This window comes from Ostrinia furnacalis, unplaced genomic scaffold (assembly GCF_004193835.3).
Source record: "Ostrinia furnacalis isolate ACB-3 unplaced genomic scaffold, ASM419383v2 OfSCF7708, whole genome shotgun sequence".
Taxonomy (NCBI): Eukaryota; Metazoa; Arthropoda; class Insecta; order Lepidoptera; family Crambidae; genus Ostrinia; species Ostrinia furnacalis.
The window spans coordinates 676370-691465 of NW_021137947.1; the positions used below are offsets into that span (position 1 = coordinate 676370).

The following is a 15096-nucleotide window of genomic DNA, read 5'->3' on the forward strand; positions in this document are numbered from 1 at the left end:
TAATAACTAGTACAACCATGAACAAAGCGTTCCGCATTTTTTTATAGACTACTTAACTTATAACATCCTGACTTCTGATAAAGGAAACAAATATTTTTATAGCTAATTTAATAAAAGATTGAGTCAGAAAAGGTTCTTCGCGGAAGTACCTAGATGCGACGGTATTAGGTAGGTACCTAGAGACGCTCTGTAAAGCATGACGCGTTTCGTAAAACATAGCTATGAACACTCTTGATAGAGCCAAACACAAAGCAGATCAAAATTCGTACATCCATTTGGGTATTACGATGTATCATAGACGCGTCAAACTTATAGCCCCCTTTTTCCCGTAGGGGTTTAAAAATGACTATATCAAGTTCGTGAAATGACGAATACCCCTAAATCCAAGAGTAGTGTTGCTGTATGTAATATAAACAACACGTGAGGTAATAAATCTACGTCGAAATAAACCTATACCTACTATAAAAGCTGTGATACATAGTTATATTTTATCTACTACTACGACACCGCTAAACTCAACCTCATAAAAATAATTCACATCACAAAATCTCAGGTATAGGTAGTAGAAAACGTTACCCAAGTAAACTCCCAGACAAAAAAACTAAATACACCCTTTATTTTTGCCCCAACCTAAATAACAATCAACATAGTTAATTTTCTTTTTTCTTAAATACGAGTAGGAATTAATAAATTGCTAATAAGCAATTTATTAATTATTCGTCTGATAAGACGAATGCAATAAAGTGTCTTGTGGCGTAGGTTCGTATCAACTACCCAAATTATTACGAACAAACAGCGACACCTATTTTGATTACACTAATTTTTTAATTAAAAATGTATGTAGGTACGCTGGTTTTCAGTTTCAAACTTAGATTCGGCCACAGCTTAGACAAATTGGAAATCCCACACAAAATTATAACAAGCTTCGTTAATAAAGATACACCGAAATTGCACGATAAATATTGAATAACAATATTGGAGCATGCACGATATAATACGCAACTGCTCCCGAGTCCGACCCTCCAACCCTCACCGACTTGTAGTCTAAGAGACAGGGTGCCTATATTAGTTTTCATCTCTACAAAGTTAAAGCCTATAACTACTAATAAATACTTTTGATAAATGACAAAATGTGATGCTGTAAAAGACATACTTACATAACAACTTGACTTTGCTATGTCGCAACAAAATTAATTTTTTTTCTGCGCATAATATTTTCTTCAGTGCTCAAGAAACTGTGCAATGTGCATTAACACAAAACATTATAATCAAAGTCTACACTAAACGTACCTGGTAACGGAGACTTGGGCGAAGGTGATGTAGGAAGTGGCTCTCCAACCTCCGTGGAGATATCCTTGATGAGCTCCAGAAGAGTGTGGCCAGGAGTTAGCGGCATCTCGATGGGAGATGCACCTCGGGATCCTAATACGAGTAAAATGAAGTAAAAACACAAGTATTTTTCAAATAAAGAACATAGAAAAAAAAATTACAAGTCATCTCGGACTATAAAATGTGTTGCAGTGAAATCAATTACAGTGTGTACCAAGTGACATGTGGCTCTTTATTAATCTTAATTAATTTAAATCAATTGTTGTACCTGGCAATGGTGATCTCAAGACCAGTTTTCTAGCTTCCTCCATGGCTCGCTGCAAGTTTTGCTGGTTCTTGAATGACTCGCGTGTGCGGCACCGGCCGATTTGACTCCTAATAGAATGTTAAAAAGTATTTTAGCACCCTTTAATCCCAACTAATACTCTGTCTGTCTGTCTGTCTGTCTGTCTGTCTGTCTGTCTGTTACGCTTTCCCGCTTAAACCTCGCAACCGATTTTGATGAAATTTGGCATAGAGATAGTTTGAGTCCCGGGAAAGAACATAGGATAGTTTTTATCCCGGTTTTTGAAACAGGGACGCGCGCGATAAAGTTTTTCTGTGACAGACAAAATTCCACGCGGGCGAAGCCGCGGGCGGAAAGCTAGTAGTCTATATCATTGAATGACAATAACACACGAGTAAGTATAATACACCGGTTAGCAAAATTTTATGACATACAAATATTTCAATTTACGGCATTGTATCTCCTAGACTACATCCTTACTAGCTTTAAAACGACTACTATAAAGTGTGGTTGTTTTATTTTTGCGAAGAGACGGTCAAGAATGTTTAGACTACAGATATTTTTAGTGTTTTAAAATCTATTTTGATCATAGTGAGATACTTGGCCTGTCGATTGAAACTAATTGACTTTTTAAGACCAGAATGATTCACAGAAAAGTAGAGCTTTGGAAGTAGTGATAAAAGGTGTCAAAACTTTATATATGGACTCTTTTCAAGGACACGGGGTTCACCCGGATGCGGGCAGCGCGTTGTAGAAATTCTTGGGGGAGGATTGTCCAGCAGAGGACGTCATTTGGCTGAAACGAACGAAAAAGAACTCATCTAGTTACTCACGATATGCCAGTTTGCGCCAGCGTCTGGTCCCACTTGGCGTTAGTGGTGTTGGCGACGGCCATCTTGGCTATTCTCCTGAACCTGGACAGGCCGTCCTCATCGGCAGGCCTTTCTTCATCTACCCCCGCCACAGGGGCTACTTGGAAGTTCTTCATAAGGCGACGCTCCCACACCTTCATGCGTTTGCCTAGGACAGCTAGAGGAGAATTTGTTGATTAGTAGTTATAATGGGGATGTTGCCTGGGTCAAAAAGCAAGAGTTTTAATTAGTCCGTCAGTTAACTTATCAAAAAATACTCTACACGTATTTTTCACTTTTTCAAACTAATGAAAATTTAAAGAGATAAAGCGCCCCAAAGTTCATAAGAAGAGGCCCGTGACGTCAACGCTTGCTTAAAAATGCCGCACGTTGTGACGTCGTGCGCAACTTCAACGCACCATAACTATGTAATTATTTGTTAGATTGACAAATAAAATTATATGTGTCCAATATTTTTTGATATTAAACATTACGGACTAAAAAATTTTTTTTAGGCAACTAGCCTATTGGTTTGACGATTGTCTAAAATAATTGGCATGGCAATAAACAAATCATCAAAATATTATGTTTCCTGATGTTTATCTGACTCATGGTGGCGACCATTTATCTAAATAGGTACATAGATTAAGGTGCCACGGACAACCGCACCATGTATCCGTGCAAATTTTAGAATAGGTTTTTAGAAGAAACTATTATGGCGATATCTATGAGAATATAGAAGACTTCTGAAGACTTATAGAGCTCGTATCTCAACACTCAAAGCCGACACGTCTCCTTTTAGCTCTTTGATGTCGTTTTCTGTCATAGGCTTAAATCATCTACCCTCCTATGCAAGGCTGAGAGACGTATTCTCAGAGGAAATCTATTTTGGGTACAACTCCCACTTACCTACCCTTTGAAGACTTCTAGCAGCTCGTTTATGTCGTCTTCTGTCACAGGCTCATCGTCTACCCCCCTGTGCAAGTCTAGTAGGCCTAATATGCGCGCCGTGATATCTTTTATCGACGTCAAAATGTATGTGAAAAATCGATAATATGGCGTGATAACCGCTTATCGCGGCGCGCATCTAATCTGCTGGATACAACTCTCACCCTTCTCCTTTCGATCCGTTCTTTCCGAAGACTTCTAGCAGCTCATATCACAGAGCTGACACGTCTCCCTTCTGTCACAGGCTCATCGCCTACTCTCCTGTGCAAGGCTGAGACGTATTTTCAATGGCTAAAGGAAAATCTCCTGGATACAACTCCCACTTACCCTTCTCCTTTCGATCTGTGAACGACACATGCATGCCGTTCTTCTCAAATACTTCTAGCAGCTCGTATCTCAGAGCTGACACGTCTCCCTTCAGCTCGTTGATGTCGTCTTCTTAAAGGAAATCTGTTGAGTACATTTTTCACTTACTCTTTGAAGACTTCTAGCAGCTCGTTTATGTCGTCCTCTGTCACAGGCTCATCATCTACCCTCCAGTGCATGGCCAAGACTTATTCCCAAAGACTAAAGAAAAATCTGTTGGAAAAATCTTCCACTTACCCTTCTCCTTTCGATCTGTGAACGACACATCCATGCCGTTCTTCTCGAAGACTTCTAGCAGCTCGTGTCTCAGAGCTGACACGTCTCCCTTCAGCTCGTTAATAACGTCTTCTGTCACAGGCTCATCATCTGCCCTCCTGTGCAAGTCTGAGACGTATCTTCAAAGGCTAAAGGAAAATCTGCTGGATACAACTCCCACTTACCCTTCTCCTTTCGATCCGTGAACGACACATCCATGCCGTTCTTCTCAAATACTTCTAGCAGCTCGTATCTCAGAGCTGACACGTCTCCCTTCAGCTCGTTAATATCGTCTTCTGTCACAGGCTTGTCATCTACCCTTCTGTACAAGCCTGAGACGTATTCTCAAAGGAAATCTTTTGGGTACAACTCCCACTTACCTACCTTTTGAAGACTTCTAGCAGCTTGTTTATCTTGTCTTCTGTTACAGGCTCATCATCTACCCTCCTGTGCATGGCTGAGACGTATATTCAAATGCTACAGCAATATAACTATTGGAAAAATCTTCCACTTACCCTTCTCCTTTCGATCTGTGAACGACACATCCATTCCATTCTTCTCGAAGACTTCTAGCAGCTCGTATCTCAGAGCTGACACGTCTCCCTTCAGCTCGTTGATGTCGTCTTCTGTCACAGGCTCATCGTCCATCTTTCTGTGCATGGCGGAGACGTATCTCCAAACAAGTGCTCGCATCACTGCTGTGTAGCGGACGTCTATTTCTTTCTCTTTTTGCTCCTAGGAAAAGATAGAGAAAGAAATACATTTTTCAAGGTATGCAAATTGATAGCGTTGAATTTCCAAAATAACACAGAATCAAGGTACGAATAGCGAAGCTTAGGCTGAGTTGCGCTAACTTACTTTGACCGTAACTTTAACAATAACCGGTGCTTTTTGTATGGAGTTTGACAGATTTTTGACGTTTGTTAAAGTCAAAATAAGATGGTGCAACTCAACCCTAATTACGTAGCCGTAGGGTTATTCTACCAGCCAACAGAGTAAATTATGTAATAGAATTAATCTTAAGTAGGCTGCATAATATTTCGTAGTAGAAATATTTATGCTACAATACAATAAAATAGGTATGTGATATTGTACAGATAACTTGGATGATAGAAGAACTTAACATACTAATGATGAAATCATTCCAAGGAATTTATGGAAAAGGCTTTTGCTTTTACGGTGTTTGACCTCGGGTCTTGTCCTACGTGGGTAGAATGTTTTCTTTGCTTTAGAAAACAATGTAAACAATTAATTCCTTTACAGTTTCTTAACTTTCATAAGAACTGTAGGGAGATACCTGAAATACTATGTTATTTTAATAAAACTAGCTCTTGACCGCGACTTCGTCGTCGTAGATTTCGATTTCAAAATAGTCTAACTAAACATTTATAGCTTCTTTGCCATTTTGATATGTAAGCATTAAGCAATACCTATCATTGTAAAGTTTCATCAGAATCCGTCCATTACTTTTTGCGTAAACCTCTAACAAACACCCACACAAACGTTTGCGTCTATTATATCAATATGGAGCTCTCAATTTCCTCAAATATGAATTTTAAGAAAATATTAATATTCTCGTGGAGCAATCCACCTCCTTCGGAATAAGTACAATCGTTTAGTAAAACCTCATTTTTAATATCTGGATACTCACGACCATAATGAAGATAAACTTTAATAAAATTTATCCCGTAATAACTCTGTGCCCCGCTGTTTCATAATAACAGCATTATTAAATAATATATTTTCTTTTAAAAGTACTTTTACGTAGCTAGTTGCCAATAATAATTTGATTCAAAGTATGCTGCTCAAAAATATTCAACCTTTAAAAATCTAGCACAATTTGGAATACTAGACCCAATAAAAATAATTAAATAACTTTTTGCGAGTCAAACTTTGTGACTACCTATGTACATTTCAGTTTCAATATTATATTACTACGATATTTATACATGAAACTTTAAATAGAGGCAAAGCATGGTAAATTGTGAGGCATTAACAATAGGGACTAGCACAGATTTAGGGACTAGAGTCCTTTATAGAACCAAATCTTTAGCTTACGAGAATAATATTATTGATTAACACTAGCATTGTGTTCAATTGTTTGGCCAGCTTTAGTGACTGGCATTCAATAGTGGAAAAGTTCCAATCGACTTACACTGGCGAAGATTTATAATACAAAACATTTTCTCACTACAAGCATTTGCTAAGTTTTCTTAAATCAATCAGAAAGAAGTAAGTAACACTTTTTGTGCTAGAAACTTAATTTGTATTGCGTGCGTTCATATCCCAGCACTACTGAAATATTACAAAACTAAATGTTGAGTAGTTTTTCAAAGATTTCACGCTCTCTTAAGCATGCTTAAGTAGATACAAGGCTATAAGTTACACACTTATTAAATAAATATTGTGCTCTTGAATAGTTTATGAAAAGTGAAGCCTCAATGTAACCTTGTTGGTGTTCAAATAAATAAATAAGTAATAAGGCCGCCAGCTTGGGGGGAAGCCGGGGCATGGTCTTGGTGGTAATCGCTGACGTAGTGAGCTGAGTAAGTCAAGCTGCACAGTTAACTCGTTCGGTTCTCTTCGGTTGTAAAATGCAGGTATTTCTACCGAATTGAAATATACGCGACGAATTTCACTCTATCTAGCAGTGAGGAAGGTTAAATATCCCACCTGCGTCTTCATCTTCCTCTGCTTATCCTTCTTCCTCAACCCCAGCATCTTGAGCAGCAGTTTGGGGGTGGGCATAATGTTGAAAGGGGGCGGTAGCGTCGCGCTCTCTTCGAAGTAACTCATCCAGAGGCGCGTCCTGGCGAACTTCCACTCCACGTCTGAGTGTTCCTGAGGGAATACAACTTGTGATAAGGTATAGATTAGTTTAGTTTTTGTGTATTGGGTAATGATATTGATTGTGGGTACAGAGTGATGAGAACTATTACATACATACATAGACACCCATTTTGTTTAGTTAACAATCCCACAAAATAACGAATTTTGTCACACATTAATGTACAATACCTAAGGTATTAGGTATGTACTGAGTTATAAAATATAATTTTAATAAGGAAACATGTCAGTAAATGGCCTACTCTAGTACTCTATTTACCTAGTACCTATCTCTTGACAGTTTTTTTTGCAAAAACGTCTTTTTAAAACAATCTTTTTTTACGTTAGCGAAAATGCAACAACCGATTGTTTTTCTTTGGTAGCTTTAAAAAAGCTTACTAACTCCCTATAAAACCTTTATGCAATTTGCTATAGTTTTATTCGTTTATTTTTCTGTCCTAACATTATGGTTGTAAATATCCTCGGAGGTAGGAACTTTGTTGTAATTATGTAATTAGAACTCAATATTAATTTATTACACGCGTTCCGTACCTAATATCTCCGGGCTAAGGGCTTCCTGAGGGCCCTCCTAACACCAAAGGCCAGATTCAAACAAACGAGACAATTTCATACAAATTAAAGTCACTTGCTTATGCTAAAGGATTAAAGAGGAATTAATTACGAGACAAACGAACCTGCGTCTGAAACGGCCATTTTGTTTTGCTGCAAAACCCGTTTAAAATAACATTAAAGAAGGTTAACGTTTTCTGCATCACAAAATGTATTTAACGTAGGGTTCGTTGCCTACGCAATAATAATGGCCAAAGGCTACGGAAAGGAACGATTGATAAAATCCGTTTTACCCAATTTATTTTAGACAATGAATAAAAATAAGAAAGCTATTTTGGGACGAAAGCATTTTTAGATATTCAATTTATTTGGTTAAGTCTTTCTTGTTTTATATTTTGTAAATAACTTGCAGGATATGCTGGTTTATTCTTGATTTTAAACAGGAACAATTATTATAGACTATCAATAAAAAACAAAAACACGACTGCGTAAAAATGAACTGAAAAGATAGAATCAAGACAAATGCAGCCTAGTCGGAGGCATCAATGACTAGTTCTTTTGTTGGTGATATGTATTTGATGCCTCCGACTGCATTTGCCCTCCTTCTGGTGCAGTCGGGTAAAAAAGGAAAATCCGAAATACGAATAATACGATACGAGTACCTATTCCGTCTATCATGTCTGTTGTAAAAGCCTTAGCGGACTTAAAAACCGAGTAGTATAGAGTCAAAGGGAACGACCTGTTTAATCCTTTGTTTGTTGGCGGCCACTGTATTTTAAACTTTATTCAAACGAGACAGGTTATAAAGCAAATGGAACATATTTTTGTCTATACTAGTTAACGTTAGATAGTTCTGTTATAAGAGTAAGCTCTACCTATTACTTATTATGTGGCTCTACCTTATTCTAATTAGTATTTATATTATTTTAATCCCGCAAATAATGTGACTCTACTCGACTTGTTTGGTTTAAAATGATATTATGATTATGGTTAAATTAATCTTTATCTACAATATCCTAACCAGATTGAGAAGAGAGTAATATTTCGGGTCCCATCTGGGAATCGAAGGCTTCAGTGCCATTTCAGGCCTCCTAACTACAGCTACCACAGACTTAGATCTAAATCTGTAATAAGTACCTACTATACTAAGTAGTAGAGTAGTATTGCTGCGTCATAGCAATGCCTCTTGCTCTTCGAGTATCCACGGAAGACCAGCGTCGTGGTGTCCCTTACGACACATCTGCATGATGCTGAGTGGATACCGTTTCGGTGACACGCACTATCGACAAATGTGTTAACTACCCATTGCCGGTCATGTCACCTCATTCTGTCGCAAAGAATTGCCATTTGATGAGAGCAAGAGCAAAAACAGAAATGGATAGTTAACACTGTGGCTGATAGCACATTGCCTACTTTACTTAGTTTCAGTTTTGTTATCATTTTCTTGAATTTGTTTTGTGTCGCTGAATAAAACATAATTCATTTTCATTTTTCATTTATAACCATAACCACTGCGGTATAGACTCGTATAGAGCCATAACAAATGACCGAGTTCCCCAAACGTATTTACGCACTTACATTCGCGATTCTAAAAGTGTGAAGGTGCTTTGAATTATGATTGCGGAAATTTTTCTCCCCGTCTTACATTATCTTTAGGAGTCTTTCTTTTTTGGCCTTGTCTACTCGTTATTGCGCTTATACACGCGTCTTGATGTAATGATTTCGAATAAGTAATAGGTACTTACTACTCGTGCTTGTTTCAATAACATTTGCCCTCAGCATGACTTGACTTGTCAACCATAACCGACGTTCTTATTTACATGTACAATTTAATCGAGACAATATAAATTAATTTAAAAGATAGTAATATTAATAGTCTGTGTATGTAAGCCATAAAATAGCCATAATAACAGTAATATTAAATGGGTATTCACTGCAAAGCAAACAATGGTCGTCAAGCGTTTCCGATGCCACGTCATTTGTAGCACCATTGATGGTGCATCCACATTCCACACTGAAATTAACATTAATATTACAAGTTTTAGGTACAGACCTAATTTAGACTCGTACCTAGTATTAGGACAACGCTTTAATCTCACTCAATTATGTTCTGTGATTATTATTTTTTAAAATAAAACAACCAATCAAATAGCTAATTATTAAAACTATTTTTTTACTTTACGAGCCTTTCAATTTTATCTAATTTCACAAATGATAATTGCAATAAAATTACTAAAAACTCTATTGTTAAATTCTGATTAACATTTTGTTCAACTTGGCCTGAAATTTTAAAAGGTAAGCCTAATTAAGTTTCTAGACTTTAAATAATTTGCCCCCTAGACATTAACATGCATGAAATTTCCAGGGGAATTCATAAGAAATGCTTTTTGGGGAACTTTCAGCTACCAACTCCCTAAGTAAGCACGCTTGGTGGATCCCGGAATCTCAGGATATGGAGTTGGGAACCAAACTTGAGTATTCGAAAACAATTTTAATCCAACCCCTTAGAAGACAGATAATGTCCTGTATTTTACATGTTTCGTTGAACAGACCTACTGCTACTAGCCCATAATTTTTTGCAACTATGTTGTTATTTCTATCTAGATAGAGCTTGGTTGTTCTATGTCCAAGACAAAAATATCTCGTAAAAGATAACATGTCATGCGATGGCTGCGGTTTGTTTAGGGCATTGCTAACTTGAATCAATCCGATCTGTGCCATGAATCTACACAAAAGAGGTGTCCATTTATCCAATGAAATCAGTCAACCCAATAGTCAACCTAGGATTCAACTTATAAATGCATCAGTAACGGAATAGTAGTAGGTAAGTATGTATTCTTTTTTCAGATACAGAATAAGTAAGTTAAAACTAAACGTAGCTAACATAAGAAAATGATTTGCCTATAAGTTTTGCCTATAAGTTTTGCCTATAAGTTAAAACTAAACGTAGCTAACATAAGAAAATGATTTGCCGTCTTGGAAAGTTTCTAATCTTAATTTCGTAGTGTTAGAACTAACGATTATCGTAAACCCTGGGCCAAATACATCGGTATAACCCGAAGATTCGCGCTATCACTTGTATTTATGTAGCCAAATATTCGCGTTTACTTCGGTGTTTTTTGCATACCTAATCGCAAGACTCTCCTCCTGTTAAATCAATGTCGCCCAATGTTATTGCGATGTATGTAGCTCAGGGTAAGAAGAAGTAGTCAATATCATCATTATCATTTCAGCCACAGTAAGTCCACTATAAGTAATATAGGCCTCCCCCAATGATCCACAATGGCCGATTGGTAGCATTAATATAAGAAGAAGAAGTAACTTACATCAATCATGGCATACGAGTTGGACATCATAGCGATGAGCAAGTTGAGGAGCACGATGACGTTGATGACGGAGTATGATCCGAACATCAGCAGCCCCCAGAACCGCGTGTAGCTCTTGATGCCGGCCAGCTCGAAGTTCTCCAGCCCCACCATACCGAAGGAGGCCCAGAAGAGTGACTGGGAGGCCTCGAACACGCTGTTTGGGAAGTCGATACCATTATCTAAAGATTTACCAATGCAAAACTCCTTTAAAAATATAGAATAGCCCTGATAAGTGAGCAAGATTTGAACATCACAGCGATGAGCAAATTCAGGAGCACGATGACGTTGATGACGGAGTAAGAGCCGTGGAAGGAAAGTGTAACTCTTGATGCCGGTAAGCTCGAAGTTCTCCAGCCCCACCATGCCGAAGGAGGCCCAGAAGAGGGACTGGGAGGCCTCGAACACGCTGTTTGAGAAGTGGACACCGTTAACTAAAGATTTCCCAAGAAAAACTCCTTAAAATTACACAATAGCTCTGATAACCCAGCAAGATTTGGACATCATAGCGATGACAAAGTTCAGGAGCACGATGACGTTGATGACGGAGTAAGAGCCGTGGAAGGAACGTGTAACTCTTGATGCCGGTCAGCTCGAAGTTCTCCAGCCCTACTATGCCGAAAGAGGCCCAAAAGAGGGACTGGGAAGCCTTGAACACGCTGTCATGAGTCAACACCATTATGTATTAGGGGATTTCCGAAGACAACTTCTTTAAAAATACCAAATAACTATGACCAAGATTTTTTTCAATTTGCTTTGACAATCTATTTTAATAGTCTTGAAATCAATAAATGGATAGACAAAATTTTGCGAACTAGCTGGAGACAAAGTACTTGCCAAAATATGAAGACAGATGTTTAGCTTTTACCATAAGTTTTAAAATAATTATGTATACCATATCCATTGCTACAATTTCAGGATAAATTACGGGAAAGAGTTCTAGCTTGATGTCCTGTTACTAAATTTTACATTCCAAAAAGCAGCAATTTATCATTAAAATACAAACCACTTTCTAGTCGTATATTTTTATATTTAATGATTTCGAAAAGAATACATTAAATATTTTTAAAACATCAACCTTGATAAATCAAAAAATACTAAAAAGATTTGACATACGCACAAATTATTTTTGGTTTCGGAATAATCTAAGATTTAGGGAAAAACAGTCCAACTAGCTTACATTTTAACACATACCGTATCACACGAAGCAACTAAATAATAAGGTGCAAGTAATAAATAATTGAAAACCAAACAATCCAGCCCAAACCACAAACATTGCCGTGATAGCATCTCAATAAGCGTGATAATCCATCGTGTCTCTCAAAGTCATACAATCCACTTCATCGATCTTCAAGGTGTTCATTTTCACATTAATATCTTCCTCCAGCTGAATCTGGGTTTGGAGGAGGTAACGAAGAGAAGACGATGCCTCATGCAGCATTTGCTGAAGCTGCTCAGTGCTGTGACGAAGCATCTCACACTCGTAATATAAAGCCTGACCAGGAGGATCTTTCACAAGCTCAGCACCAGTTCTGTTAGCTCGTCTTCCAAGCCTGGTATGAGCTAATGCCATATGCCCTTCCTTATCAGATAGGGCTTTCTGCAGCTGCAAAATATTGTCCTGCATATCAGATATCTTCTGGGTCGTCTCCCTATGCATATCCTCCAACTTAGCCTTAGCTAACTTCGTCTCCTTGATACGCTCACTGAACTCGTGATTGCACCTCTTGTAAGCCACCCAAAGATCATCTATTACCTGCTTGAGGATGGTATCGACGAACATTCTGATCGGTCTGGCGCTGGTCACTTCTCTAGCAGCCAATTGGATATTTTGAGCTGAATATGAGTTATATTCTTCAGCTGATATATTGGCAGGGTCTAGGTTAGAGTATCCCTCATAGATAGACAGGCATAAATCGGTAGGTTTGAGGGACAAGTTGCCTTTATCAACGTCTATCGCAGCCTGTTTGTATTGGAGATCACGGTCTAACAGATATCGAGTTGAGCGTAAGCGTCTCATTTGTTCATTCAACTGTTCCAAGACCCGTTTTAAAAGACTTTGGCCTCCAAGAATAGTAGTAATCTCCTGCTGAAGAGCATGTTCTACCTCGTCGACAACTAAATCGATACCAATACGCCCATCTCTCAGCATAAGGCACTTTCGGCAGATGTTCAAAGCGTTGCTTTGTAAAGAGCTGAGGCAATCAAGGAGGCGAGTTTTGTACATTCCGAGAGCTTCAAGCTCGATGCATATTTCCCTTCGTTGGATTTGCAGTTCGTTCTTGTTGAACTCGACGTCGCCGATGCGTTCTTCGAGGCGTCTATCGCTTGTAGTTTTCATGATGCTGGATCGCTCCGCGGTCTCCTGGCGGATCCTCTCGCATTCTCCAAGGACTCTGTCGGCGAGTTGCTGCTGATCTTCTGTGTTCCTGCATCGCTGATCGTTGCTGAGCTTCCACTCGGACAGCGTGAACTTGGCAGCTCTTGGCGGCATACACACAAGGGCCTGTTCCGCCAATCTGGTCGTCGCTATCGGAGCGCCGATCACATGACGCACTCCGAATTGCACTTCACCCATTTTCAAAAGTAAACTAAACTAGGGAACTAAAAAATTTCAAAAATACGACAAAGCGTGTGATACAGTGCTGACAGTGTTTGGCATTATTGACAATACAATCTAATGGTTGCTATGGAAACGCGAAATTGGGAATCGAACAAACGAAATAGGTTGAATTGGATGTTATTGGCGCTTTTTCGGCACTCTCCGTGGCCGAAATAGCGCTTTACCAATTTTAACTGTTCTGGTTATATGGAAGGACATCCAGAGTTTTATGAAATGGGAATAAAATTTCGTTACGAAGTAACTGATTTAATATTAAATGAAATATTAATATTAAACATAGGGTAAATCGCTGACTTTGTATGAAAATAATCTCAAACTAAATTAGATAGCGTTTAAATTCGGATAAATGTTCTGTTGTTCACCTAGAAGGTGAAAAAGAAAACTACTAAAATATTGTACAAATCTCTGATTGTAGATATTGATTCAGTTAAGTTTCGGTGTTACGATAGATTTATGTGTAGTTTTCTACATCGCGGTGTCGAAGTTTATCTAGTTAATTTATCAAAAGACAGATTTACCTACATTATCAAGCCAACTACCCCTGCAATTAAGAGCTTAGTTCATTAATTAAGAGCTTGTAATATTACTAGCGCACTCTCTCTCGACTCACTTCCCGAAACTCCTCCACTTCATACAAGAATCGCCCGCGTTGTCCCAATCAGGCAGGCCGCCCGGTAAAACATAGCACTTCCTTTTTTCCAGGTCGGCAAAGTACCAGAGAAGTTGGTTTAGACCTGTTGTAGTTTTTAGAGAAATATTTTTACATACATAGAATGTACTAGAATGTCTAATCTGATATGAAAATAATTATACAAAAAAACAGCACAATTTAGGCAACCTTATCGCTTGGAAGCGATTTCTTCCAGGCAACCCACGGAGACGACACACTGCGTAATTTATTTAGCTGTAATAAGGTAAACAGGCTTCGCCAAATAGAACGCATACTTGACACGCGTATTGTTTGTAGAATGTGGATGTCTCATATAAAACACAGCGCGGTGCTAGCAGTAGGTACACAACGCTCTAAGCCCAGCCAATAGTTTCGTCGGGCAGTTAATCAGTATGGGCATGTACTACATTACACCGATTTGGTATCAGTCGATTCTTCAAACAAATTAAAATCGGGCCCAACTATCGTCCAATTAAAAACCGGTGGTCTGCGACTAGGCTAAAACTCTATTAACGCTATAACCCGCCTAAGTACGCTTTCTTTTTGGCAAAGCCGTAAAAATTCAGATGAAAATGTAGGCAGGATATATTGACACGTGATACATCACTTACCACAAGCGAAGGCGAAGAGCACCAAACTGTAGATAAAGAAGAACTTCACGATGTCGATGACCATTCTTCCCAGAGAGATCTGCAGCGGCCCCAGGTGCGGGTTGATGGAGAAAAGGTGAACCAGCTTCAAGGCACTGGGAAGCAAAAGTTTAATTTCACACGAGCCGACTTATACATTTATTACGAACTAGCGGCCGCCCGCGACTTCGTACGCGTTGATGAACCCGTTATACCTAATTAGTGGTTGAATTTTGGAAAATCCCGTCTTAGTGAGTGAACACCTACGTTGTAAAAGGAACCCCCGTGCAAAATTTAAGACTCCTAGCACTTGTAGTTTCTGATATTTCGTGATGAGTGAGTCATTGACTTTTCGCTTTTAAAGATATACAGGGTGTT

The 15096-nt window shown here is 38.6% G+C and overlaps 2 protein-coding genes across 2 annotated transcripts in view; both read right to left on the reverse strand.

Annotated features, from left to right (window-relative positions):
• Positions 1-15096, reverse strand: part of trpl (transient receptor potential-like) — a 32790-nt gene that overhangs the window by 4668 nt on the left and 13026 nt on the right. The window contains exons 11-19 of the mRNA XM_028322731.1: positions 14701-14834; positions 14030-14153; positions 10758-10953; positions 6709-6876; positions 4551-4770; positions 3004-3009; positions 2449-2644; positions 1598-1704; positions 1291-1422 (exon numbers count right to left, since the gene is read on the reverse strand). Coding sequence (XP_028178532.1) covers positions 1291-1422; positions 1598-1704; positions 2449-2644; positions 3004-3009; positions 4551-4770; positions 6709-6876; positions 10758-10953; positions 14030-14153; positions 14701-14834 — 1283 coding nt within the window. The remainder of the gene's footprint in view (positions 1-1290; positions 1423-1597; positions 1705-2448; positions 2645-3003; positions 3010-4550; positions 4771-6708; positions 6877-10757; positions 10954-14029; positions 14154-14700; positions 14835-15096) is intronic.
• Positions 11935-13441, reverse strand: LOC114365974 (tektin-1). Its single transcript, XM_028322733.1, has one exon. The coding sequence runs from the start codon at positions 13372-13374 to the stop codon at positions 12088-12090; it is 1287 nt and encodes a 428-aa protein (XP_028178534.1). The 5' UTR covers positions 13375-13441; the 3' UTR covers positions 11935-12087.